This window comes from Felis catus, chromosome A2 (assembly GCF_018350175.1).
Source record: "Felis catus isolate Fca126 chromosome A2, F.catus_Fca126_mat1.0, whole genome shotgun sequence".
NCBI lineage: Eukaryota > Metazoa > Chordata > Mammalia > Carnivora > Felidae > Felis > Felis catus.
In genome coordinates this window covers 29,781,518-29,808,998 of record NC_058369.1, presented here as the reverse complement: position 1 = coordinate 29,808,998, position 27,481 = coordinate 29,781,518, and the positions used below count along the sequence as shown (strand labels likewise).

General features: G+C 47.4%; 1 protein-coding gene across 5 annotated transcripts in view; it reads right to left on the bottom strand.

Moving 5' to 3' along the window:
• PTPRG (protein tyrosine phosphatase receptor type G) overlaps window positions 1–27,481 on the bottom strand; it is a 718,204-nt gene that overhangs the window by 88,205 nt on the left and 602,518 nt on the right. For all 5 annotated transcript variants that reach the window (XM_011280147.3, XM_045051777.1, XM_045051779.1 and 2 more), the window contains 4 exons: window positions 24,013–24,197; window positions 20,460–20,568; window positions 14,414–14,463; window positions 11,911–12,688 (listed from right to left, as the gene is read on the bottom strand). In XM_011280147.3, coding sequence (XP_011278449.3) covers window positions 11,911–12,688; window positions 14,414–14,463; window positions 20,460–20,568; window positions 24,013–24,197 — 1,122 coding nt within the window. The remainder of the gene's footprint in view (window positions 1–11,910; window positions 12,689–14,413; window positions 14,464–20,459; window positions 20,569–24,012; window positions 24,198–27,481) is intronic.

Sequence of the window (27,481 nt, the reverse complement as noted above, 5' to 3'; positions counted from 1 at the left end):
TCACGACTGAGTCATTCCTCTGACATCTCATAGTGCTTGCGTGAGAATTTTGTTCGAGGGGGTGGGGAAGTGACCCTCATCCGCAACGCCTTGCCGGGTGAGAGACCTCTAAGACAATGCTGTCCTGACAGCAGCTGGATTTGTCCAGGTCTCTCCCCTAAAGGCCCGGCAAAAATACAAGTGCCGTTGGACTGCCATGAGAGGCATGATAAAGTTGACCTGACTGTCCTATTTACGGGATTGCTTTGTCCTCGTGGTACCAGGAGCCCGGAGTTTCATCCCATGTGCACACAACCATGTAACACCGTGTGCCCTGTCCTCAGGAATTCCTCACTGCTCTCAGGGACACCATGGCCTTCCTGCCCACCCATGACCTCCTGCCGCTCCCCACCACTGTGCTCCAGGAGCACCCATCCAACCAGGGACCATGCTGGGCCACAGTCCCACCTTTCCACCTTTGGCCCTGCCTTGCCTTCCCACTGCCAGGAATGCCGTTCCCCCTCTGCCCCCAGAAGCTCCCATTGCTCCCTAAATCTGGGCTCAGGGACTACCTTCTCCATGAGGCCTCCCCAGGCCCTCAGTCTGTGCTATCTCTGGAAGGCAGAACAGAGTTTGAGATCACAGGTTCAAATCCTGGCTCTGCTACTTTCTATGTGACCTTTTTTTTTTTTTTTTAATTTCAGAGAGAGAAAGAATGCGCACATGAGTGGAAGAGGAGCAGAGGGATTGAGTGAGAGAGAGAGAGAGAGAGAGAGAGAATTCCAAGCACAGGTCTCGATCCCACACCCTGGGATCACCACCTGAGCCTACATCAAGAGTCGGATGCTCAGCTGACTGAGCCACCCAGGCGCCACTATGTGACTTCTAACCAATAACCTGAATCATTTCGGGCCTGGAGTTCTTCATCTATAAAAAGGGCTAAAATAACCCTGCTTCACGGGGCGGGGTGCAACATTCATTGGGAAGATACACACAGAACGCCTAGGAGTGTGCCTGGCATTGAGCAATGCTGTGCACCTACCCTCGTTCTCACAACACCTTCATCATGCACTTCTCTTACTGCACACGCCACACTCCGTTATAAATGCTCTTCTCATTACTAGAAGGCCCTGAAGGGAGGGCTGACTGCCATCTGTTCGTGGAAGAACAGCAGTGAAGCTCTGTCTCCTACCAGCTGTGCAACTCTGGGCACGTGACTTAACCTCTCTGTGCATCAGTTTCCTCATCTGTGAATGGAGAGAATATTGCCTACTATGCTGCGGAGCGTGAGGATTATGTGAACTAGTGCATATAGAACACTTAGAAGGTTGCCTGGCAGCCATCAGCACCTCGTTGATGTTATCGGCGGGATTATCGTCATCACCGTCCCTATCCTCTCCCTCGTCAACACCCCAGCAGCACCACGCGGATGCTGAGGGCTCCCTGGGTGTCTGCAGCATGGGATCCCCACGTCATATCTGAAAGCCTAAGTGGCAATCACACAAGAGGCTGCCTGTGAGAAGGCACAACCTCAAAGTTTGCCCTGAGATACGACCGCACGACACTTCTTGCTGTCCTTTGGGAGAAACGCCTGTCCCGCTGCCTGACTCAACCCGTGGCCCTCGGAGGACAAAGTCTAACAACACAGTGAACTACCAGAAACTACCAGGCACATGTAACATGCTGCCTGGGCTGGATATACACTCTCTTGCTCCCGTGGCTTCTTCAGTCCCCTGACAATCTTCCCCAAGCTACAGCCCCCAGAGACTGGAACATACTATGAAATTTCGGCACAACCAACAAACATCCTCCATTTCAGAGTCAGGCAGACCTGATTACAAATTCTGGCTCAGGCCTTTCTAGCTGTGTGACTTTGGATAAGTGACTGCCCGTCTCTGAGCCTCGGGTCCCTCCCCTATCAAAGGGAGACATGATAATGCTCATTCACCTCTCAGAGGATTTCCAAGGATTAAATGAGATAAACCAATGTGAAGCAGATGATGCAAATTATGGCTAGCTAATTGATAGAGCCAGATGCAAGATGAAATGGGGGGGGGGTCCTGATTGAAAGTTATTAAGGAGTTTCAAGATGGGGGGCGCCCCCTCCCCGATGCTCAAATCCTGACGCCAGAAGGAGTCCAGCCCCTTTGGGCTCGTGGAGCTTCTTTCTGCTCACCTCTATCTCTGATTTATCCAGATGGGCCGGTGTTCCCAGCAGAACCGGCCTTCGATCCCTGCCCACCACGGGTTGTGTGAACCCGCAGCCCATCCGTGGGCCTGGCTTGGCGCCCCTCCCCCACTGATTATTATTGGACTGAGTTTGCTGCCAACATTGAATAAGCGATTCGGTTCGCATGAAAAAAAAAATCAACAATGGAAGCTCCTACCAGAAGTGTTTAAGGTTGGCAGCACAGGCCTGAATCCCCACATGGCAGACGTCAGCTGGAAGTGAGCAGAAGAACACTCTTTTTCCAGACAGGGCATGTGTCACGAGTTTGCCACAGTCCTCACTGCTCCCTCATGTCACACACCAGACCTGCCGCCCTCACCCCTGCCCCTGCTGCCAGCTCACTCTAGCCAGACTAATTTCAGGCTGCAGGGGGGCACTCTGACCCGAGGAAGAGCAGAACAACACGGACTCGGGTAATTTTAAAGGGCCCCATCATCAAACGCAAGAATTATGGTGTAAGAAACTCCTGACCAGGACTTGACAATCACGAACCTGGCTCAAGGGAAGAAGCTGTTTCTGTACAAGGCTCCTTTCCCAATTCAAGATTTATTTCCGAAGAGATTTGATTTTCCAACCCATTCGAAACTGACCAGGCTTTGGCTCCAACTGTACAATGGTGCCCGTCCCCCCCACTCCCCCCCCCCCCATGAACTTGGACCTTTCCCATCCTCTTTCCAGAGCCGCATCTTGCTGGCGCACGTGTACCAGGAAGAAATGGGACGGGGGTCACAACTTAGACCCACCTGTCCCTGCAGCGCCATGGCTGCGACGTGCAGATAAAGGGCTGCCGGGAAGGTAAGAAGACGGAGGCCAGGAGAAGGAGCCTGCTTCTGAAATGCCTTCCAGATAAAACTTAGAGCAAGATGCAAACTAACCCTCTCTGAGCATTCACAAGAGCGAGGCAAGGATGAATGACCTCCCCGTATCCCTCTCTCCCCTCAGGTTTTATTTCAGCATCAAGGAGAATCTGAGTAAAGTGCCTCCATTCTGCTTTTTAAAAAAATTAAAAAAAAAAAAAGAAAAGAAAAACAGTTTTCAGTGGCATATGTCATCACTGAATTAATGCTGTTTGCCTTTTACTGGCTTGGCTCCCATCCCAGTAGAAGCAAATAAAAACGGAGTACAATGTACTATAAATGCTACAGGCAGTGATACATCAGACGGACCCATGTGAAGCGCTTCCTACCCCACGGTTAGCGCTCACCCTCTGCAGCAGGACAAAACCCCTACGCTGTCAAGATGACAATGAGCTTGGATCCAAGGACCGCCATCAGGAGTACGGGAAAGTGGGACTCTTTCACCATTTAGGAAAGGTCAAGAGAAGGACAAACGGCACACTCATAATTCAGCCTGGTTCAACTGTGGGCGACTTGACTACGTTTGCTCTGGGTAACACCACTCATTAAAAACCACCCACATTTGTGAATTCAGACGCTTAAGAAAAAATCTATGATAAAAAAAAACAAAACATAAAATTTACCATCTGAACCATTTCTAAGAGTACACTTCAGCAATGTCAAGTACATTCGCACTGTTGTGCAACCAACCTCCGGAATCTGTTTTTCATCAGCAAAATGGAAACTCAATACCCATTAAACAACTTCCCACCACCCCACCCCACCCCCCATTCCACAGCCTTTGGTGTCTGTCTTTCCTTCTCCGTCTCTCTGACTTTGACTGACTGTAGGCACTTCGCGCAAGTGAGATCATATATTTGTCTTTTTGTGCCTGGCTTGTCTCATTTAGCATAATGTCCTCAAGGCTCACGTACATTGTGACAAGAATCAGAATGCCCTTCCTTGTTGAGGTTGAATAACATTCCATTGTATGTAGATACCACATTTTATTCATCCATTCATTTGTTTGGGTAACAACCCTAATGGGCATCCCTTGGCTACTGCGAAAATGCTGCCATGAGCAGGAATGTATACATATCTCTTTGAGACCCTGCTTTCAATTCTTTTGGGTATATACCCGGCAGTGGGTTCGCTGGATCATACGGTAAGTTCTATTTGTAATTCTTTTAGGAACCACCATATTGTTTTCTACAGCGGCTGTCCCACTTTACATTCCCACCAACAGTGCACAAGCATTCCAAATTCTCTATGTCTTCGCCAACATTTTGTTATTTTCTGTTTTGTTTTTTTTTTTGATGGTAGCCAAGCAGATGTGAAGTGAAAACGTGGCTGGTTTTTTACGGGGTTACAAAATTTGTCTTTATTCTTCTTGAGCCCTGACATCATCTACACCATGGCTGCAAAGACATGACTGTCAGTTACAAACACACATATTCTCCTGCAAGGGGCCCTGGCTCTGTGTTCCTATTACCATGCTTGAGCTAGATTAGCGCATCATGTATTTCCATTTATATTACCACCCGGAGTTCTTGTGAATAAGCACTCCTTACCCCCTCACAGAGAGCTCCCTTCATCACCAACAATCAAACAATAGTCTGTCATGTCTATTTCAATTAGGTGTTGGAAAACTGAGGGTGTTTGATAAATCCCAGTTTAATTCTAAGCCCTATACACGGGCTGGTCCTGATCTACCAAACCATCGCCATAGATGCTTTGCTGCCAACATCATGTGCCTCTGCCGTCAGCTGGGACACAGGCTGTACACCCTACCTTGTCAAAGACACCACCCCCTACAACCTGAATTCCCAACTCCAGTCTCTTTGGAAACCCACCCATTCTGATTTCCCACACCAAGAGATACATCATCTGTCCTAGTTCAAAGATCCCTCAGTGGGGAACACCAACATCCAAGGGCCCAGACACTTTGTGGGAGGCGACGAAACCACAGCAGCACTGAGTAAACCCCTTGAAGCCACTCCAAGCTAATTTCCTGGGACACTCCGAGGAAGGTGATAGCCAAGAACAGGTGTGATCAAGATGATCTAGAAAACACCTCCGAAGAAAGAAGCCTGACCAAGAAAGCTAGCCCTGGCTGCAGATTGCTTTGGAGAGTCCATACAAGTGCCGCCATAATTTTTTTTTTAAATATAGTTGTGTTACATCCTCTGCTCCCTTGACCTCCGTATACTACGGCCGGGTATCACACACATGATTTCTGCCCTATCTTCACGAGCCCTTCCTAGTACTTATTTTTGTCCTTAATTATTTCTTTCCTCAAGTATACTTTGAAAAGGAAACTTTGTAGTAAGAGGATAAATCAGTTTCTCAACCCCAGCACTGCTGAACATTTGGGACCAGGTAGTTCTCTGTGGTGAGGGGAGAGTCTGTGTTAGTGTAGGATGTTCAACAGCATCCCTGTCTTCTGCCCAACTAGATGTCAGGAGCAGCCCCCTCCCTCGGTGTGACAACCAGAAATGTTTCCAGATATGGCCAAATGCTTTCGGGAAGAAGGGGGGATCAAATCCTTGCTGGTTGAGAACCTCTGCCATCAACAGAAAACTAGTATTTTTTCTAAAGCACACATTCAAATATTCACTTAGTAATCAAAATTTAATCTGAAATCATCTTGTGTTGCCCGCTCAGGATAAGTCCAAAGCCAGAAGGAAGGGAGCACAGCTCGAGGTGGGTTCCCCTGGATCTGGGAGTCAGGGCCTGTGTCCGAGCTCCATCTCATCACGTGCTGTGTTGCCTGGGCACGTTCCTTAGGCTTCTGAGCCTCGGTTTCCTCACTGGCCAAAGGTGGTAAGGACAGCACGGTCGCCCAGGTGCTACAGGACTACAAACACACAGCTTGGCTTTTAGCAACAGGCAACACCAGCACAGAACAAATGTGAACTGGTGATGTTACTGTTTCTCTAATCAAAGGTTTTCACGGGGGGTTCCTTAGAGCTTGAGAGTTCCAAAGGGGGTTCCTTGGGGTTTGCCCAAAGGAGAGGAGGGGTGGCTGGAGCTTGGCACCCTTCACTCTGGCTCAAAGCAGAGAAACAGCCCAACGAACGGACCCTGACCTTTCTGAGCTCATGGTCTGGACAAAAGGAGGCCACGGGCCAGCTCTGGCCTGGAGACTGTGGAATGCTGACCCCTGAACCGGACCACCCTTTTAGCGCCTGGCTCAGGGCTGAAGCAGAGGAGGCAGCGGTGAGCTTTCAGTGATTGAGCGTTGACACACTGGGGTTCTGAGCAGGAACAGTCTGAAAAAGGACTTTCCCTGATTCAAGGAAAGGAAAATGGAAAACCCTAGCACTAAGCGATCACTTCATCCACCATGCCCACCCTGAAATGCTCCTGCTAGGGCACGCCGTACTGCACACATTTCATCGCATCAAATGGTTACCGGGGGTGCCTCCACCGCAACCTGGCTGTGGGTCCCGAGAGAGGCACCATGTTGGATTTCCACGCAGCACGCAACCCATCAAGGGCTTTCACACCCACAGAGGTCAGCAAACAGAGCGGCTGCACTGAGGCTTCTAATCCTTTGGGTGGGCCTCCAGGGCAGCGGTAACTATAGCAATCAACTCTGCAAGTAGAGGCCAAGTACCCAGCCCAGGCATGGGTTTCATTTGGCCTCAGTGAAAACAAAAACAAGAAAGGAAGAAAAACGTGAAGATGTTTTAAAAATTGGAACTCACTTAAAACCTGGGAGATTCTGCACAAAGACAGAGTTTTGGCTCATGAGGCAGCCTCAGGGGCTACCACCAGCGGGAACTGAGTGAGGCGGCCTTCTTTAGAGAGGACACGTGCTCTCGATTTGCTGTGGTCCTTACTGCTCCCTAACGTCCACCACCTGGTCCTCTCCTCTCACTGATAACACCTGTCTGACTTCCACAGTTGTCTGACTTTGCCACTTCTTCCACAGAAGGACTCCCCTCCCCTCTTCTCCTTCCTTGTGAGTCAGTACCAAAGCTGTAGCAGTCACAGGACTTAAAAAGAGGTTATTGAACATCAGAGGAATTTTAAAAAAGCCTTTTGGAGATGTTGGTCAAAATACAACATAGTCTGTAACTTTAAACATTAATGCTTATGTCCAAGAGACTAAAGTACTTGCTTTTACTTTACTATGAAGACAATATGAGACCAATTTAAACAAATGTACATGCAAAGTCTTTGAAATAAGTCAGAACTAACATGAAGATGATGGTGACTTTAAAGAGCAAATGCCTTGGGGATGCCTAAGTGGCTCAGTCAGTTAAGCATCCTACTCTTGATTTCTGCTCAGGTCGTGATCTCAGGGTTGGTGAGTTCGAGCCCCTCATCCAGCTCTGCATGGACAGCGCATGGCCTGCTTAGGATGCTCTCTCTCTATCCCTCCCTCCCCCCACAAGCTCTCTCTTTCTCTCTTTCAAAATAAATAAATAAACAGTAAAAAAAATAAAGAGTAAATGCCACACTGGAGGAGGCAGACAGGGAAAGGCTGGGACGGCTGGAAGCAAAGGAAGGTCTTGGGGATCACAGGCTGATGTGGGGTCGTGGGTTTTACCCTCAAGCCACTCAAAGCCTTCATTAACCAACAAGCACACATATATTTCTTCTTTTAAAAATTTTTTTTAATGTTTTATTTATTTTTGAGAGAGACGGGGACAGAGAATTCCTCATAGGCTCTGCACTAACAGCACAGAGCCCGATGTGGGGCTCAAACTCAGGAACCTGAGTTCTGTTCAGTTCCTAAAAACTCTTCTAGTTTGTAAACAAATATCTTTTTAAAAATTTTTTCATGTTTGTTTATTTTTGAGGGGGGGAGGGGCAGAGAGAGAGGGAGACACAGAATCCAAAATAGGCTCCAGGTCCTGAGCCATCAGCACAGAGCCCGATGCAGGGCTTGAACCCACAAACCATGAGATCGTGACCTGAGTCAAAGTCGGACACTCAACTGACTGAGCCACCCAGGTGCCTGTCATATATTTCTTCTTAAACCAGGGGTTGGCAAATGCTGCCTCGCATATCAACCCAGGTCCGTTGGGTCTGTTTTTGTAAACGGTTTTGTTGGAACTCAACCACATCTGCTCACTTACATATTGTCTTTGGTTGCTTTTATGCTAGCGCTACCTGGCCGGGTTGAGAAGTTTCAACGGAGACCTGTGGCCCGCAAGGCTTTGAGACATGAACCTTCCTGCTGAAGGGAACTGGGGAGGGAGTCACTCTGGCTTTACCGGTTTGGGGGCAGAGGCAGAGATCCTGGAGGCCAGTTTAAATGCCAGCTAATTGGGGACCGCAGTCTCGGTCTGGCTCCTTAATGTCCAGGGATGATTACAAAAGAAAGACCTGCACGGGGCCTCCTCAGAGTCACCATTGTGATTTTGTGGCCTTTGAATTATAGACAGCTCCTCCTTCCTTAGGACTGACAGCAAGAGTGACTTCATTTATCTGCACCGAGAGCTCCTGTTATCCCCACCTTCCAGACGAGAACACTGAGCAAAGACCGCCTGAGGAGCCAGAGCGAATATGGGGTACACACTACTAGGGTGACGAGCCTCCAAAAGCCACTCTGCCATTGCACACGTGGACACTGATGGCGGAAGCTGGGGACCCACACAAGCCAGCCCTGGGGCTGGAAACGCACAGTGCTCACCATCTGTTTCTCGTCCCTTTAGCTGGAATCTGACTCAGTTCCACTCACCTGGAACGTGCCCCAGGTCCCCACTGCTCTCCAGTCTTTTGAGCTGTAAACACTCCCAACCTAAGCTCTCAACAGTCACCTTGATCAGAAGGTGGGCAAAGACATGTTCAAGAGGAGCACACTGAGAATACTACTTTGTTGGAGCCTTCAGTCCACAGGCGGAGCTGCTCAAGTTTGAAAATCTGTTTTCATCAAGGTCCACCACTGGTCTTTGGAGAAACCCCATTGGTCCAAGCCACCCCTGCCATCACCTCCTAACCGGGCTTCTAGTGTCCGCTCTCACCTTCCCTGTGCAATCTCCACAGACAGGCCACAGTGGTCTTTCTAAAAGGTTAATCAGATGAGGGGATCTCCGCTGAAATCCATCACTGGTTTTCCATTTCAGTTAGAATCAAATCCTCAGCACGGACAACGAGCCCCCCTCCTGGCCTGAGCTCTGCCCATCTGTGAACTCATCCATCATCCCTCCTCCCAACTCTCACCACTGGCCTTAAACTGCTCTTAAACTGCTCTAAATGAATCCCCACGTTGGGTCTCTAGACCGGCTACCCCTGCAGCCTAGAATGCTCTCTGATGGATCTCCGCATGGCTACCTCCTCACCGCTTGGGTCTCTCCACTAATGTCATTCCTTGAACACTCGATGCCGTACTGCACCCCCCTCCCAACTCTGGCACTATTTGAAGTTATGCATTTCTTCCTTGCAATATTCTCAAACTTCTCCACTAAAACATAAACCCCTGGAGAACAGAAGCCCGCCTTGATCTGTGTTCTATTCCCAATGCTTCGTGCAGTGCCCAGAACACAGCGGGTACTCCATAAATATTTCTTTAATATCTTCAAATGCAAGAAATTCTGTTTCACAGCCATTCCTAGAGGGAATGTCATGATTCATGCAGGAATGGCTTCAAACAGCTTTATAAGTGGCCCAGTATTTCCTTCACTCAACTCCACGGAAGGCTACTCTGTACCTTTCCCTAAAATCAAGACAAACTGAGCAACACCCATAGGAAACCCAAACTTCAAAAAACGAGTCCATACCAGCTTTAAGGAGGAACGTAATTCAAAACATGAAAATTTATTCTAAGTTGTATCTTAACATACGAGATCTCAGCTTTAGATGAATTTTAATGTTTACAAGTGCAAAAGCAAATAAATATTTACCAGTTGCTTTTTTTTTTTGCACTCTTATAACTCCACAACAGCTTAGATGCAAAAAAAATTGTTGCTAAACATCTTGTAGTCTGGCAAAAAGAAGAATTTCTTATTAAGAAAACCCCTCACAACAATAACAACCCCTCATGCTCACGGCTGCCTCGCAGAGACGAACAGGATGGTTCGTTAGGATCTGAGCGTTGGAGAGAGGAGCACATCTCACTGGTCAGGATGACGGGGAGCGCTGCCTCACGGCGGAGGCCACACCAACCGTGCCCTGCTCTCACCATCCATGAGCTGGGTGATTCATGCAGCAAACAGGGCTCTGGGACAGAGAGCCCTAATCTCCGGGCTCGGACGGTGAGCTATTAGCAGCCTGCTGCACGCTGGAGGGTCTCAGGCTTTTGGTTTCGACGTGAATGTCACTTCCCCAGCTGGGCCTATCTTAGTTAAGAGAGGTCCCTGACCTCCTCATGATTCTCTTCAACGGCACCCTGTTTATTCCCTCTATGACCGTTTCACAGACTCCAATTTTAGTTGGCAGTTTCCTGGCTAGCTAGCGGACCTGCTCGCTTGCTGTGTTGACACTCTGCTTCCTCGCTTCCCCGTGGGCGCTCTAGCTGAGTGCCATCGTCGCTGAGTCCTTTATACAGTGAGCCTCAAGAGGCAGAGGCTGTGCTTACCTCGGTTCGCACCCACCCAGGGCCTGGCACCAAACAGTCGGTCCATAAACACAGGCGCTAAGTGAATACAGAATGAAATCTTGGGGTGCCTGAGTGGCTCAGTCGGTTAAGCGTCCGACTTCGGCTCAGGTCATGATCTCGCGGTTCGTGAGTTCAAGCCCTGCGTCGGGCTCTGTGCTGACAGCTCAGAGCCTGGGGCCTGTTTCAGATTCTGTGTCTCCCTCTCTCTCTCTGACCCTCCCCTGTTCATGCTCTGTCTCTGTCTCAAAAATAAATAAACGTTAAAAAAAAATTTTTTTTTGAAAAGAATGAAATCTTGGGGCGCCTGGGTGGCTCAGTTGGTTAAGCATCTGACTTCAGCTCAGGTCGTGATCTCACGGCCTGTGACTTCAAGCCCCGCATTGGGCTCTGTGCTGTGATAGCTCAGAGCCTGGAACCTGCTTCCAATTCTGTGTCTCCTTCTCTCTCTCCCCCTCTCCCATTTGTACTCTATCTCTCTCTCTTGCAAAAATAAACATTAAAAAAAATAAAAGAATGAAATCTTAAAGAGGGGCTCCTGGGTGGCTCAGTTGGTTAAGCATCCGACTCCTGATTTCGGCTCAGGTCATGATCTCGTGGTTCGTGGGTCTGAGCGTCACAAGGGGCTCCACTCTAATAGTGCAGAGTCTGCTTGGGGGATTCTCTCTCCCTCTCCTTCTGCCCCTTCCCCACTCATACTCTCTCTCTCTCTCTCAAGATTAACTTAAGAAAAGAAAAAGAGGGGCGCCTGGGTGGCGCAGTTGGTTAAGCGTCCGACTTCAGCCTGGTCACGATCTCGCGGTCCGTGAGTTCGAGCCCCGCGTCGGGCTCTGGGCTGATGGCTCAGAGCCTGGAGCCTGTTTCTGATTCTGTGTCTCCCTCTCTCTCTGCCCCTCCCCCGTTCATGCTCTGTCTCTCTCCGTCCCAAAAATAAATAAACGTTGAAAAAAAAATTTTTTTTAAATAAAAAAAAAAAGAAAAAGAGTGAAATCTCAATGAATAAACTTAAGATCAATGTCTTTTTTAATTCATTTACTTCACCATGTCCAAGTCCTCGGAGGTACCCTGAGGTAAGTGGATTTTACCAACAAACAAACATCAAGGCAAGACTTCCTCGAGCAACAATAAGAGAGAAAGTCTTCTTATTTAGAACAAACCAGAGAGCAAGAGAGACAGACAGATACAGGCACACACACGTCTCTTACGCCAGGGACACATACACTTCCAGGAACATGAAGTTCCCTATCCCGGTTTTTCTTAAAGGGGGAGACTGCTCACGGCAGCACGGAGCCTCACAGGAGGACCGGGCCACTTACCTGGATTGACAGTGATAAATTTGCTATCCTCGGAAAATCTGTCCCCTCGGGACATAGGCTTTTTCGATGGCATCTGGGGCCTCCCAGGATCACTCCCTTCGAAACGCTCCTCTGTGACTGTGGTGGGCACTTGGGTGGAGGTGACCGAGCCGGGGTCCAGGCCCGGGAGGGCATCCCTCCCATCATCGGGCCGGGCTGTAGGGACGGCAGTGTGGTCTCGCCCGTGCCCAGGCAGAGTCTGACGCCCACCGGCCTCCGCAGTCCTGTCGGGAGACGAGGGGGTGGGGGTGGGCTCGTCCTGGCTCCGTTCCTGGGTGGCGTGGGTCACCCCGCTCTTTTTCTTCTCCGAGTCCTTCTCCCCCTCCTCCTCATGCTCCCGCTCTCCGTCCTCACTCTCGCTCTCCTCATCCTTTTCCCCTTCCTCCGCGCCCTCGCTGTCCCTGGTGGGCGCCGAGTCGCCGTCGGGGCCCGGGGAGGCCAAGGCCTCTGTGGTGGCTAGGACGGGCCTGCTGGCCTGCTTGCTGGCAGAGGCGGCCGTGGGCAGGCGCGTAGGCCACACGGTGCTGGGGAAGGACGGGATGCCACCACCGCTGAACCCCAGGCCCGCCAGGAGCGTGCTGGTGACCACCGAGGCCACGGTGGCCTGGCTGCCGCTGGAGGAGGGGCCCATCCCGGTCGCCATGGAGACAAATGAGAAGGGGATGCCGGACGACGTCCAGGTAGAGGACCCCGAACTGATGGGGGCCATGTCGGCCGAAGAGGCAGGAGACGCTGTGGGCTTCAAAGGGTCACCCGGGGAGGTCAGGGGAAGGGACAGAAGAGAAAGCAGAGCCATGTCAGTCATCAGGATGGGGAAAAAGGCCCTGCTTATGACCCTCAGTAGGTTTTTGTGGTACCAAGGCTGACATGAGGTGGTCCGTGGTCACATGACCACCTCCGGTCTCAACAGTTTTACAATCACTTTGAGCGCATTAAAAAATTCAACTAGCGTATCAAACCAACTCTTCACCACTTTTGCTTAGGAAGAAGCTCAGTGAGTGGCAAAAACAAAAAAAAAAGAAAAGTAAGTACCATTAAAGTCGGTATAAAGACCAATACCCGCTAAGTAATAAATCAGCAACATCAGATGGTCACATGATCCTGGGCTGACCCTGCCAGAGGCAGGAGTCCCTGTTTTTTCATATGTATCACTGGCTCTCATGGAGAACACACAGCAACCAGGTCTAGAAAAGCCCTCCAGGGTCTGGTTCCTCCGACTCAAAGTGAGGAAGCGGATGGACAGAAAGGGCACGTGGCTGTCCACGTCCGCAGCGGGAGGAGCCACGCTCAACCCTGCACGCTCTGGGAAGTGGCTTACAGCCCTGCGTCTTCCTCGCGGGTCCCGTACAGCCGCTGCCGCTTCCGGAGTCTCTGGGTCTATCCATGGGGACCTCTACGCCCAGGTACGTGAGGCGCACAGGATCATCACCCCATTTTACAGGTCAGGAAACCAAGGCACAGAGATATTAAGGGCTAGAGGCAGGGCCGCCTGTGTTCAAGCCTCAACTCATTCTTCCCACCATCCTAAACTGGGGCTTCTGTGTGAGAATCAGATAATGGTGTCTTGGAAAAACAAGAAATGTTGCTCTAAGTTACCTGTTTTAATTCTTATAGCCTGGTATAAGCATCCAGAATGCCATCCCCTCACTTATATAGTTCAAAACAATACAGCCAGAGCCACTTTGGTTCTTTAACGTCATCACCATATTTCACTTGGGAAACTTTGTAGTCTAAGGAAGGCCAATGTTAGCACATGTTCGTTTCTAATGCTAAATGCCACATAAGACAAAGCATCCAGGACATAGAGGTCAGATGGTCTGGGCTTGAGTTGACAACCTCTTGTCTGGGTGATGCTGAGCACATTGTTTTAACTCACTAAGCCTCAGTTTCCTCTGCAAAATGGAAACAGTAGTAACACTAGTCTTATGGGATGCTGCAAGCAGTAAATAAAATAATAAAATCATCTAAAACCCAGGGAATGCTAGTAAATTTTAGACTATTACTGTTATTACCAACACTGTGATTAATATTATGATTGTTAGTTACACTAGGAATGGGAAAGCTTAGATATTAATTGAGGCTCCAGAAACTTGCAAATCCACGTAACTCTGGGGAAATGACAACCTCTGAATTTTAGCATATGTTCAACGAAGGGCTTGGAACAGACCTTTTGCACTCATTTGCACTCTTACATTGTATGATCCCATAGATTATAAATAATTTAAAATATGGAGAGTTTTTACCTCGATAGGAACTATACAGTACAACACAACTGCTTTAACTATCGCCAAGCTTCTTTTCATAACACATTGAATTATAAAGAGGGAGAAATGTGATTTTTTTCTGTATTTTCACCTCTTCAAGAGCAGTTTAACAACATCTTACTGCCACCTCGTGGTCACGGTTTTAACTGCATGCGAGGTAACAACCAGCCAGAACAAAGCAATTACCGTTTGCTACTTACCACTCCTGTTTTAACAATTCTGGTCCCTTGGAATATTCGAGTAGTGTTAGCTGAGAAACAAAGAAATTACATCGTAAACAATATACCTTTTTTTGTTGTTCCAATAAAACTTATGATTTACATATAATTTTCACATGTCATGAGATATTATTCCTTTGTAGATTTTTTCCCAACCATTTAAAAATGTAAAACCCTTCTTAGCTTGTGAGTCATTAAAAAACCTTTCACAGGGCTATGTAGCTTGCCTGCTGACTCTTGTCTTACGGTATTAGTTAATTTTTTTTAAAAAAATTTATTGTTTTCTGTTTTGAAGTAAAACTTACATAAGTAAATCTACAAATTTTAGGTGTACTGCCCAAGTAATTTTCTCTATAAACACCTGTGTAACTACTACCCATACTGAGACATATATAGATGTTGGCCAGCACTCCAGAAGGTTTGCATAAGCCCCACACAATACTGACCCCACCTTTCCAAAAGGTAACCCACAATTCTGACCTCTGTTTTGTCTATCTCTGATTTCATATAAATGGAATCATTATTGCACTGTTCCTACCTATCATCTTTCTTTTCAAGTCTATTTATTTTGTTAGTAATCTCTGTACCCAACTTGGGGCTCAAACTCATGACCCTCGGATCAAGAGTCACATGCTCTTCTGACTGAGCCAGCCAGACAACCCCCTACCTACCATCTTTTTGTTTATAATTTCCTATATTATCAATTCCATGATTATAACGTGAATCCTGAACTTACTATAGTTTACCTTAAACTAGCACTTGTACCACTTCCTGAAAACATAAGAACTGTACAACAGTTTAATCCTATTTGCCTGCCTCGCCTTTTGTGTGCTGTCATATATTTTATATTTTATTTCTATTCAGTTTTAAAGCCCCGTAAGATACTGCCTTCATTGCTTCATTGCTTTAAATTGACAAATTCTGATATGACCCACACAACATTCGTTCTGATGTTCGTTCCTTCCTGTGGTTCTGCCTCTTATTGTTGTTAAACAATATAACTCTAGAAAATGTTTAATTGTGGTAAAATACACATACATTTACCATCTTAACTGATTAAATTTTTTTTTTTTTAATTTTTGAGAGAGAGAGAGAGAGAGAGAAGGCTCCATGATCAGGGCTGAGCCCGACGAAGGGCTTGATCCTATGACCCTGGGATCATGGCCTGAGCTGAAATCCAGAGTTGAATGCTCAACCGAGCCACCCAAGTGCCCCATCTTAACCACTTTTAAGTGTGCAGTTCAGTAGCGTTAAGTATGTTTTCATTGGTGTGCAACCAATCTCGGAATTTTTCATCTTCCAAAACTGAAACTCTGTACCCATTCACTCCTCTCCCAGCCTCTGGCAACCACCATTCTATTTGATGTTTCTATATGTTTGACTACTCTAGGTACTTCACATAAGTGGAATCATATATATTTGCCTTTTTGTGACTGGCTTATTTCATTTAGCACAAGGTCTTTGAGGTTCATCCATGCTGGGCCATGTGTCAGAATTTCCATCCTTTTCAAGGCTGAATAATATTCCACTCTATGCACACACAGCATTTTGTGTGCTTCTATTCATTGTTAGTGGACACTTGGGTTGCTTCACTACTGTGAATAATGCCAAACCGTCTAATTAAAGAAAATAGCAAAGGGCTTCTTTGTGGTTATCTCCAAATAGGAGTGTTATATAAACTAAAAGTTTGCTTCCTATATATACATGGCACTGAAAAATCAGAAAAAAAAAAAAAAAAAAAAAAAGCTAAATACCAAAGTATACAATATGCGTGTCTGTTGTAAGTTTTTACCTAAACCAGGAGTGGCAAATGACTGGCACAATTTTTGTTTGGCCTGCAACCTTTTTTAAAACTGAATTTGTTGCAATAGCTTTCAAACTAAAAACCCTAATTTCCTGCTTATCCTGTAAAGTCACAATATTCAGTAAAACTGAACTCTCCTCCTTGCAGGGACTGAGCATCCCTCAGTGGATGGTGGATGGTGGATGTAGGATGTCCAGCTTCCCGTTGATAACCCTCCCCGTGTCTATGCATGTGCCTTGCACAGCCCCAGGGGCACCTGAGTCTGCAACCCCCAGCCTAATGACACATTCATTTTGCATAGTTGGAAAGTCGAGATGAACTCTCGACTTTGGAAAGAGATGCATAGTGGGAAAGAGATGAACGTGGAGAGGAGACCCATTTAGAAGTCAATGCAACCAAGTCAAACAGAGCAGCCTAGGAAGTGAACAGCTCTTTCCCGGGACTAACTATAACCTCCTACCATCTTTTAGTTGCTCTAGGATCGATACGGTGCTGTCTCAGAAAGGTGTACTCACCTCCCTTCGTTAAAGCGGGTCATCTAAAGAGACCTGTGTCACCTGCCCTTTACAAAGGGCTCTGATTAAGGCCCAGAAACGAAGCAGCAACTCAGCACACATACTTCTCATTAACGTTTGACAGTTTCTACCGGGCTGGTTCAAGCTGCGGTGACCAGGAAGTTTCTCCGGGGGACCGTTGGTATCAGAAATGCTTAACCTGGCACCCATGGGCCCAGGGGGATTCAGGGACAGGTAAAAAAAAAGGCATCTGCCTTTTCCCACCAAGTTCTCACTGACGTGAAATCAAGGCTCTCCTTCTGCCATGAGAGCATCCAACACATCTCAGCAGCCCCAGCAGGACCTGGGACTTTGTCTCTGACTGAAGTCAGGTATTTTTGTATTCCCTTATAATTGTCGTAGCTATTCTGCCGCGACATTTATGTTTGTCGCCACTCAGACATCAGGGTAGCAAGCCGACCCAATGCTTGTCCTTCGATGCCTTAACAAAAAAAGGAAAAAGCATATATGACTATATGCCCAAATTTATGTGTTTAACATATTTTGACAACTGTATTTGAGCATAATTGGTTCCCTCTTCTGTGTATTTTACTTATTCATTTTAAGTGATTGTGAGATGGGATCCATTGGCTTCAGGCTGCCTAATGGGTCTGTGGCTCAGACAAAAGGTCAAGAACCACTACTTTCTAGGACCGTTGAGAACTGCAGACAGGCTTTGAACACGAAGCTATCGATCTTTCCACCCGTTTTTGTTGAATTACGGGGGCCATAGGGTAATATTTAGGGGTGGTCTGTTGCTATGTATAAACGATCTGGATTTGGAATAAGAAAGCAAGACACTGCTTAGTGGCCAAGTGGTTTTTCCTTCTTGTTGCTGTTGTTTTTTTTCTGCAAGTCACTCGACTGCCTGGAACATCATCTCTCCATCAGTAAAATAACATGTACCTTACAAGCTGCCACTGCCATGGGGTCAAATGAAATAACTTACTAACTTATGGGAAAAGGCTCTGTAACTGTGAGCCATTCATGGATACTGCTTGGTATTATTACTATTATATTTGTCACACTCAAGTAAATATGTAACACTTAATAGTGTATTTACCATAATGTAAACATTCCAACATGGCTTCCTCATGCTCCCAAACCAGATGTAAACTTCATCACTGGGAAACCTAATTATTCTGAACCAGGCCTCTGTGAAATTCCTTAAGCTTTTTTCCACTCCCTTTTAAGACTTGAGTCCTAACAGTTGATCAGTTTTGCACGCTGGACTCCACTGCTCACAAACGCATCCTTGGCTCTCAAGATGAGGTGTGCTAGCCTCCCCGAAGAGTTAGTTCATACGCTGCCCACCGGATGCCTAATTTAGGGAAGACGCAAAAGCCACCGCGAGGAGGCCCGGAGGATCCACGCCCCTCTGTCAACGTATAGGGACAAGCAACAATATAGAAAATGAGGAAGCGCACGTCCACCTCTGAACAAAGTGAGTCCTTCTAGACAAAGGAGACATTGGCCATTTCCAACAAGTCTCTGTGATCAGACATGTTAAATATTCCATGCTTGGAATTTATAGCTGACAAGGCCTTTTTGAATTACATTACATTACAAACATTTAATTTTTCAAAGTCCACACAGAAGCCAGCAAGCTCAGGGGCCTATTAATCAGGACAGGCAGTTCTGCAGATTCTAGGTTCTTGGTCGGAGCACACGGGAGGCCTAATCATGATTTATGTGTCCAAAGTTCCAGGGCCCTGGCCTCAGCAAACTCCCACTGTGGCCTCCTATTCTCTCTCCCCTGGGCCGCACAGACCTGGCTCTGGCCTGTGGACCCTCGTCAACACAGGCAGAGGGGCCAAAACACGCAGGGCACAGGGGGTCGCGTGAAAAAAAACACAGCGATGCTCATTTCAATTAGTTTAAACGGAAGGATGACATAATGTGAACACTAGCAAAGAGTATTTAAATGCTAAATGCAGAACTATAACGCTAGAAGGGATCCTTAGAGGGAATCTAAAGCTGGAGGGTTTCTTACCCCGAGTTCACCCTTTCTTTTTATATCAAACCTAGTACTAAGGTGATATTTATAGTTGGTACCAGGCACTCTGCTAATTACTTTACATGTTTCACCACATGCCATTCCACAAGGTCCCTGTGAGGTCGGTAGCTTCGATACCGCCACTTTTCCGACGGGGACGCTGCAGCTTGGGGGAGCTAATAACCATTCTCTGAGTTCCAGAAACACCGAGTGGCAGGTGGACTCAAAGCCGGGGCCCTCATTCCAGGACCCCAGCTCTACACCGGTGCCTCTGTCTTCACTGAGCATGCCAGGTGGGCCATCTGGTTAGAACTGAGATTCCTGGCCCCACCATCAGAGATTCTGAGGCAATTGTTCAGGGAGAGGCCCATAAATATGCATTTTTCACTGGTTTTCAAATGATGCTGATTGATGCTGCTGGTTCAGGACCTACGGGCTTGATGGGGCCCCTGAAGTTGTACTCAAAACTCTGGATTTTTCTACAGGAAGGGTCCAAAGACTTCATCAGATACATGACTCAAAAAAGTTAAGAGCCGCTGGCCTGGGGCGTAGGTTTCTCTGAAACTGAGGATCCCAGGTGTGAAGAACCTTACCAGTGAGGACCTCAGCCTAGCACAGCAAGGTCCAGTGCCCTGGTGCCTCCCGCCACGTTGGTCTTGGTGCACGTCCCCAAACCCAGTCACCAAATAAAGTCACAAAATAAAGTTTCACTGGAACCAGGGCTGGGATTAGGTTGGGGCAAGTTAAGACAGAGTGGATCCTATCTTTATTTAGAATTTGTGTATTTTCTCCACGAACATTTTGCACGGATTTTGCTTCGAAAGAAAGTTCTGGTAAAATACAACATACCTTGAGTACGGAGTTTTTTGGTACTCTTAAATTTTGCACGAAGGTAAATGCTTCTTTTGACTCACCCTAGTCCTGACTCTGGAACGTTCTACCAGACCCTATCTCAGCAGGAGCATAGAGCTATTTCTCCAGAAACCCAAGGATCCTGCAAGCAAAGGCTCATTTATGTGGCTTGTAAGCGAGAAGGGCATGCTGTAGGAGCGCCTGGGTGGCTCAGTCAGTTAAGCATCCAACTCTCGGTTTCGGCTCAGATCACAATCTCACGGTTTCACGGGTTTGAGGCCTGCATCAGGCTGTGCACTGCCAGTGTGGAGCCTGCTTGGGATCCTCCCTCTCTCTGTCTCTCTCTCTCCCTCCCTCTCTTTCTGCTCCTCCTCTACTCATGCTGTCTCTGTCTCTCTCAAAATAAATAAATAAACTTAAAAAAAAAAGGAGTGTGCTATATGTTTGGGCTCTAGTTCTTAAGAGAATAGCTAAGTGAATCATGCTAAAAAGCGGTATTCCATAACACGACTAGGATGTGATTTTTGTGATGACGCAGTGCTAGACAAATACTTGGTTCCCCACAGTTGGAATATGACAATAATAATAAACAAAATGATCAACACTCTGCTCTTGTTCCCCGTCTTCTGGCCTGTGAAACCCCCAACCTAAAAGACAGGCTTAAATTCCTCAGGCTTTTCAGGCGTGATTTAAAACTCCATGTTGATTCTTAGGCCAGGCTTATTTCTTCTGACCAGGCACGTCAAGAAGAAAACAGATAAAGCATAACAAAGGAGGGGTGCAGGGGCACTTGGGGCCAGAGAAGAGGGGAACTGGCCTTACCCTGAAAGAGCATAGTCTGGCTGAAGTCACTGCGCATGTCATTCCTACAGACGGCTTGGACGCGGAACAGGTAAAGGCTATCCGGTGACACGTGGCTAATGGTGGCTTTCTGCAGGTGAAACAAGAAAAGGCAGTGAGTTGGTTTTGAGGGCTGGTACATGCCTGACCTTCTAAAACCGAAGCTAAAATAATGTTAAGTATTCCTTTTAGGTTTCTGGGTACCATGGCAAAGCCTGACAGACACGATGCTCCCCTGCTGACCGAAGGCTCAGTTTGAAGGGAAAGAACGTTTAGAAATAACTGGCTGGGAATCTGTTTTCAACACTGAAGCGTGCAGGATAGCAGATGTAACAAAACCAGTCCGGACTCATCCTTGACCGGCCTGGAACATGTCTTCGGCCATCTTCGTCCTCACAAGGCTTGGGATTCTTTCCTTTAGTCCAGTTATAGACTGTAATTATTTACCCTAGGCAGCCTCTAGAATTACCAAGTATACTAAACTTCCAGAAGCAGGCAGAGTTTTTAATATCAACAACAAAATCTTGGCGTATACATTTCTTGGCAGTTCAGAGGCCTCGTTGTACATGATGGATGGATACTATGGGGCATGAGGCTAGGTCAGAACACTTGATTAGAGTCCAGATGACACGAGACCCACCCCTGTCACACCACTCGCTGGCCGTGTGATTCCAAGTCAGTTGCTTAATGTCTTCCAGCCTCTGCTACCTTCCACTGTTAAATGCAAAAAGCAGTAGCTACCTCACAGGATGCTTGTGAGTCCTGTAGCACACACGCCATGCAAACCTTGTCCGCAGGCATTCCACACCACATAACGTAAAGAATGCCCCTGGTCTAACACAGAGCCCAGCAAGCCACAGCCCACAGGCCAAATCCTGCCTACTGTTTCCTTTTTTTAAATAAAGTTTTATTAGCATACAGCCATGCCCATTCATTTTCATGTTGTCTGTGGCAGCTTTCTGCCTACGACGGCAGAGCTGAGTAGCTGCCATAAAGACCTAATGGCCTGGAGAGCACCCCCCCCCCCACCATTTTGCTATCCGGCTCTTTCTAGAGAACGTCTTGTCAATCCCTGGTCAAGCATCACCAGCCAAATCCAAATCCCTGTTCCTCAAAGCTTTATTCTAAGAGTCTTTGAAAATGAGAGAATTGGGGGCGCCTGGGTGGCTCAGTCGGTTAAGAGTTCAACTTCAGCTCAGGTCGTGATCTCATGATTTGTGAGTTTGAGCCCTGCTTCAGGCTCTGCACTCACTCTCTCTCTCTCTCTCTCTCTCTCTCTCTCTCTGCCCCTCGTGGGATTCACTCTCTGTTCCTCTCTCTCTGCCTCTTGATCACTTGTGTTCTCTCTTTCTCAAAAATAAATAAATAAACAATAAATAAATTTTAAAAAATTAAAAAAAAAAAAGTGTTCCTTTTAGGTCTCTAACCCCAGTAGCCGTAAGGTAGAGAACAGCTTTGCTCCCACTACATCAGCACTCTCAACTTCTTGAGGAATTAAGAAAATTAATTTTGTGTCCCCAAAGAAAATAACCACCCCCAGAAAATTCTGCTTAAAAAAAGAAAAAAAAAACTTGCTGTCAAAGCAGGTTTTTCTCTCTCTTTCTCTCATAAACTAATTAATGCCTCATTCTCTAAACCTCTGACCCCCTGGTCTTTGTTCAGAGCGAAATCTTTGCTCCATCTATGCAGGGGTTTATTAGAATTCACTCCCAGCCGGTATCTATTTATCTTTGTGTGTTTAATTATTTTCCACTTAGAACAAGAAACCGCGTAAGCGCCTAGTTTCTGCTGATTAATGTAAGTCATCTGTACTCGAGAATGAGAAAAACCCTTTACGGACTTCCAATAGTGACAAGAGAAAGGTTAAAACACATCATAACCTTGGGTGCCTTTCAATAGATTTCCCTCTGATTTCATGAGGCTCATCATTCCCTAATGTGACCCAGATAACAATGTCTAGTGGGGAAATTGAAAATATAAATGGAAATGAAGTAAAAGAATCTTCATCTAAAAGAATATGAAAAGTATTATTCAGTAACTGATTGAATGGGCCCTGGGGACTCTGTATTGGAAAGAAAAAAAAAAAGTGATAACAGTCATTAAGAATCCCACTTGGTGCTACTGTATTTTTCATGTGCACATACAATTACGGTTTCATTATTCCACAGCCTTTTTTTTTTCATTAACAGTAAGTGGAAGGCTTTTAAACCAAATGTGTCACTTTGAGTTTCTATGCAAAGACTTCAAGCCTCGTGCTTGCTGGAGGGTTTGCTTTCATAGCGAAGAAGATGGCATCTGCAAGCACCTGTTCTGAAGGGCCTCGGTGGGTGTTGGCCTCTAAACACTTCCGTAAACGTTAGGACGAGAAGCTGGGCTGGGCAGAGACAGCTTAGAGTGACGTCAGATATTAGAGTATCTGAGAGTCTGAGAACACAGGTCAAAAATCACATGGCCACAGGGGTCCAGTGTGAAATGGTAATGTGTGAGGCTGATCATTTGTGACCGAGGGAGTGGTGGGGACTCTGGGCAGCTGACGGTGCAGGTGACTAGAGTACTAGTGGGGAAGAGGAGGGGGAGGAGGAGGAGGGGGAGGAGGGGGAGGAGGAGGAGGGGGAAGAGGAGGAGAGGAAAAGGAAGAACTATAATAGTAATAGCTTGGAGCTTATCCAGCACTTATGTGCCAGGACCTGTTGTACATTTGCACACCTCATACTTACAACAGCCACATCAGATTTAAAAAAAGGGCTTAATGGAAGCTTTCTGGTTTTTTGTTGGTTGGTTTTTTGTTTTGTTTTTTAATGTTTTATTTATTTATTTATTTTATTTATTTATTTATTTTTTTAAATTTATTTTTGGGACAGAGAGAGACAGAGCATGAACGGGGGAGGGGCAGAGAGAGAGGGAGACACAGAACCGGAAACAGGCTCCAGGCTCCGAGCCATCAGCCCAGAGCCTGGCGCGGGGCTCGAACTCACGGACCACGAGATCGTGACCTGGCTGAAGTCGGACGCTTAACCGACTGTGCCACCCAGGCGCCCCTGTTTTATTTATTTTTAAGAGAGCCAGAGAGAGAGGGCGCACGAGTGGGAGAGGGGCACAGAGACAGAGGGGACAGATGATTGGAAGAGGGTTCTGGGCTGACAGGAGAGAGCCCGATGTAGGGCTCGAACTCACCACCGTGAGACTGCTACCTGAGCTGAAGCTGGACGCTCAACCGACTGAGCCACCCGGAAGCCCCTGTTGGTTGTTTTTTTGGAAATAATGTAAGAATAAGCAGTCAGTTTTGAAGAGCCTGATTACAAAGAAACTACCTAGCTTTTTCCGGTGGTGTAGCCAGGAAGCGGAAGGGTAGAAGGAGCCCGGGGGGGGGGGGGGGGTCCCAGCCACGGCTCCCAGGGATAGCCACGGCGATGCGCAGCACAGCGCCCTCAGCAGGCACAGATAAGGCACGCCGTGCAGTGCGCGGTTGGTAAGAGACGCGGCAGGGGCTCCCCTCCTAACTGCAAGGGCAGTTATGAACACAGCGAGGTTTTACCAAGTCTTTGTCGCTGTCCTTTGTAAACGTCTTCTCCTTCTCGTCCTCGTTCTTGGTCCAGCTGTAGGAGATCATGTAGTTCATGATGGGTGGGTGGTAGACGGTCTCCGGCTGGCTCCAGGACACCTGCAGCGCCGTCTGGTTCAGAGGCTGCACCTTCATGTGGATGGGCGGAGAGCTGCAAACTGAAGACAACACACGGCCAAGCTCAGGGGCTCCCGGGACAACACGCGATTCCACCACGTGCCCGAGTTCTTAAAGATTCTAACCCCCAAAAGCTGGCATCGTAGTACAGGAAATATCCGTACTCCTTTTACTGAGTTTCACCCACTGCTAACATTTTGCACCTCACACTCACACACACATACACACACGCAATTGTTTTCTTGCAAAATCACTGAAAGCAAGTTGCAAACATGCTGATGCTTCCCTCCTTAATACTTTGGCCTTCATCTCCTCAGAATAAGGGCATTCTCTTATATAATTGCATTGGACTGCACACTTGCGTCCCCCTCTGCAAATTCATATGCTGAAATCTGATCCCCAATGTCACGGTATTTGAAGGTGGGGTCTTTGGAAGGCAACTGAGTCATGAGGATGGAACCCTCATTATGAAGGGGATTAGTTTTTCTATAAAAGAGACCCCAGAGGCACCCCCTCACCCATTCACCATGCAAGCAGACAGCCGTCTTACGGACCAGGAAGCAGGCTCTTACCAGACAGCAAATCTGCCGGTGCCTTACCCCAGGGTCCCAAGCCTCTGGGACTGTGAGAAAACAAAATTTCTGTGGTTGACAAACCTCCCAGGCTATGGTAGTTTGTGGTAGCAGCCTGAGCTAAGGCAATAACCGTCACAGCATTATCATACTTAAGAAAATAAACATTAATTCAATAATATTATCTGATATATAGTCCATATTCAGATTTCCCCAGTCATGTCCAATGATAATTTATGGCCATTCCCCACCCCCCACCCCCATCCCATATTGCAGTTAGTTATCACAATGCTTTAGCCCTTTAAATCTATTACAGTCCCTGGCCTTTTTTCCTGATGACTTTTTTGAAGAAGCCAGGCCATCTGATGTGTGGGCTATCCCGACACAGTGAAACTGTAGATGAAATTTTACTGTAAATACACCAGAGTGTCAACCGATATAATTTAAAATGAGACTTTAATTTTGAAGCAAAGCCACAAAACAGGGATGGGTTTCCTCTGGACCAGCAGTACCCTGTGTATTTATACAGATGCGGGGCATAAGGAAAAGTCAGGCTACTTCTCTTTTTCACTCCTTGTGGCCGGCAGGTTTGAAGGGATGTGGTGGTTCTACATCCATCGGTAGACAAAGCCAAGTCGACAGTAGCATTAATAGTGCAACATTTTAGGCTTTCAAATGGGTCCTTTCCAGTGGCCGTGATTCCTGTCTCCGTGGGGCTTACAGTCTACGGCAGGGTTTCTGAGCCTCAGCAGTACCGACCTCGGGCCAGACAATTCTCTGCTCCTGGGGGGCTGTCGTGTGCGCTGCTGGATGTTTAGCAGCATCCCTGGCTGCATCCAGTAGACGCCGGGAGTACTTCCTTCCCGACTTATGACAACCAAGATGGTCCTCAGATAATGCCAAATGTCCCCTGGAAGGCCAATCGCCCCCAGCTAAAAACCACTGGTCTAAAGGGGGCGATGGAGATTTGTCAAAGAAAGACACATGTGCAGCTGGTATCACACGCCCGGATGGAATGGATGGTCAGGAGGAGAAGTACGCAGTGTTTTCCAAGCATATTATGGGAGGATGTGGCCCAGGCTTTGGTAGAGACTCCCTTGAGGGAGGTACATCTGCCTGAGAGCTGACAGAGAAGTGGAGATTAAGGGGAGGGAGGGAGGGCAGGTCGAGGGACCACAGCAGGGAGAAGGCCTGAGGGGCTGGATGGAGGCACAGAGAACTAGGCAAGAGGCAAGCATTAACTGGTGGAGCTGGAAAGACCTCATACCCCAGAAGCCAAGTCTGGTCTTGACCCTATGGGCACCGGGAAACGAGAAAGATCTAAACCAGAGAATGACGCAAGGTTTGCACTCTTCAAGATCCCTTGAGCTTCCACCTCCCGGTAGAAGAACCTGGAGGAGCCAGGAGGGAAGGGGGGAGGCAGTGAAGAGGTGCTGTGGGTGGCCAGGCTTGCAGACCAGAGAGAGGATCCGAGAATGGCGGGATCTAGAGCAAAGAGGTAAAACTGAGAGGCCCAGTGAGGTGCCGGCCTAGGAAGGGTGTGAGGGAGAGGAGGGCAGTGAGGACCACACTCCGCCTTGGGGTGCAGGAGGTGAGCAACACCGGAGGAGATGGGTCAGGCTCCAGGGCTTGGTTCTGGCATCTCCCAGAGACACAATTACATGGCCAGCAGCCTACTGCGAGCCACACTCCCCTATTTTCCAACCGAGAGCCCCAAGCCCAAGGCTGCCCAGGGGAGCAGGATGGCTTTCCCGCCAGAGATGCACGGGCCCAGCTTTAAGGACCTGGCTGCTGGAGAAAAGCGGAGATTGGTTTTGACAGGGAGGCACCCTTTTGCTCTGCAACTGCCAAATCACGCTTCAGCCGGAGAGATTCACTTTGTGCGACTGAGACAGGAAGGAAGGGCTAAATTGATGAGGCATTCCCACTGCCCCTCAGAACCCCGGGAGGCATCTGGCTGCCTACCGTGCAAATGCCACCAGCACAGGGACATCAAACAAGCAATCTGAAAGGGAGGCCCGCAGCGAGACGCTAGGGTGCAGTGACAGCAGGAGGACACTAGGTGGCGCTAACATACCGCTTTTAAATACCCCAACTGCCTATGTGGCTGGTAGTTTCTCAAGACAGAGCATGGGCGGGGGAGGGGGGAGAGAGAGGAATCAAGGAAAGATCTACACCCCATCTTTCCAGGTGCCAATAATGAACCCAGGAGATTCATATATTGGAAAGCTTCCATATCTTACAGTGATGACCATGTCAAATTTCCTGATTTCTACATCTCTTCTCACCTCCTACCAATGTTCTTATTTAAACTCCCTTATTCTGAAGACATCACTCCTCTGCTCCAATTAGTGGTGAGCTGTATGGGGATGCATATATCTCCAAGAGTTACATCATAATCACATAAATAATTCTATCACCCACATGCGGATGCAACCATTCTTCTTATTTATTCTTTCAAATTAAAATAGCTCAGTTTTTCTTTGCTGATTAAGATGATTCATGTTAATGTTTTTAAAAGGAAACCCAAGTAATACAAAAAGAAGAAAGCTAAAAAAAAATCACCTCAAATCCCAGAATCTAGAGATAACCACTGTTAACTTTCTGGGGATCTCACATTCCCGTATCTCTTCGTGCACATGTAAAAGCACATGCACGCAATTTGATGTAAATGGGATATGGTTTTACATTATAGTTGTTACATTGCTGTTGTGTTTAACCCACTAAGTCATGGAAATATTTCCTTGTCAATA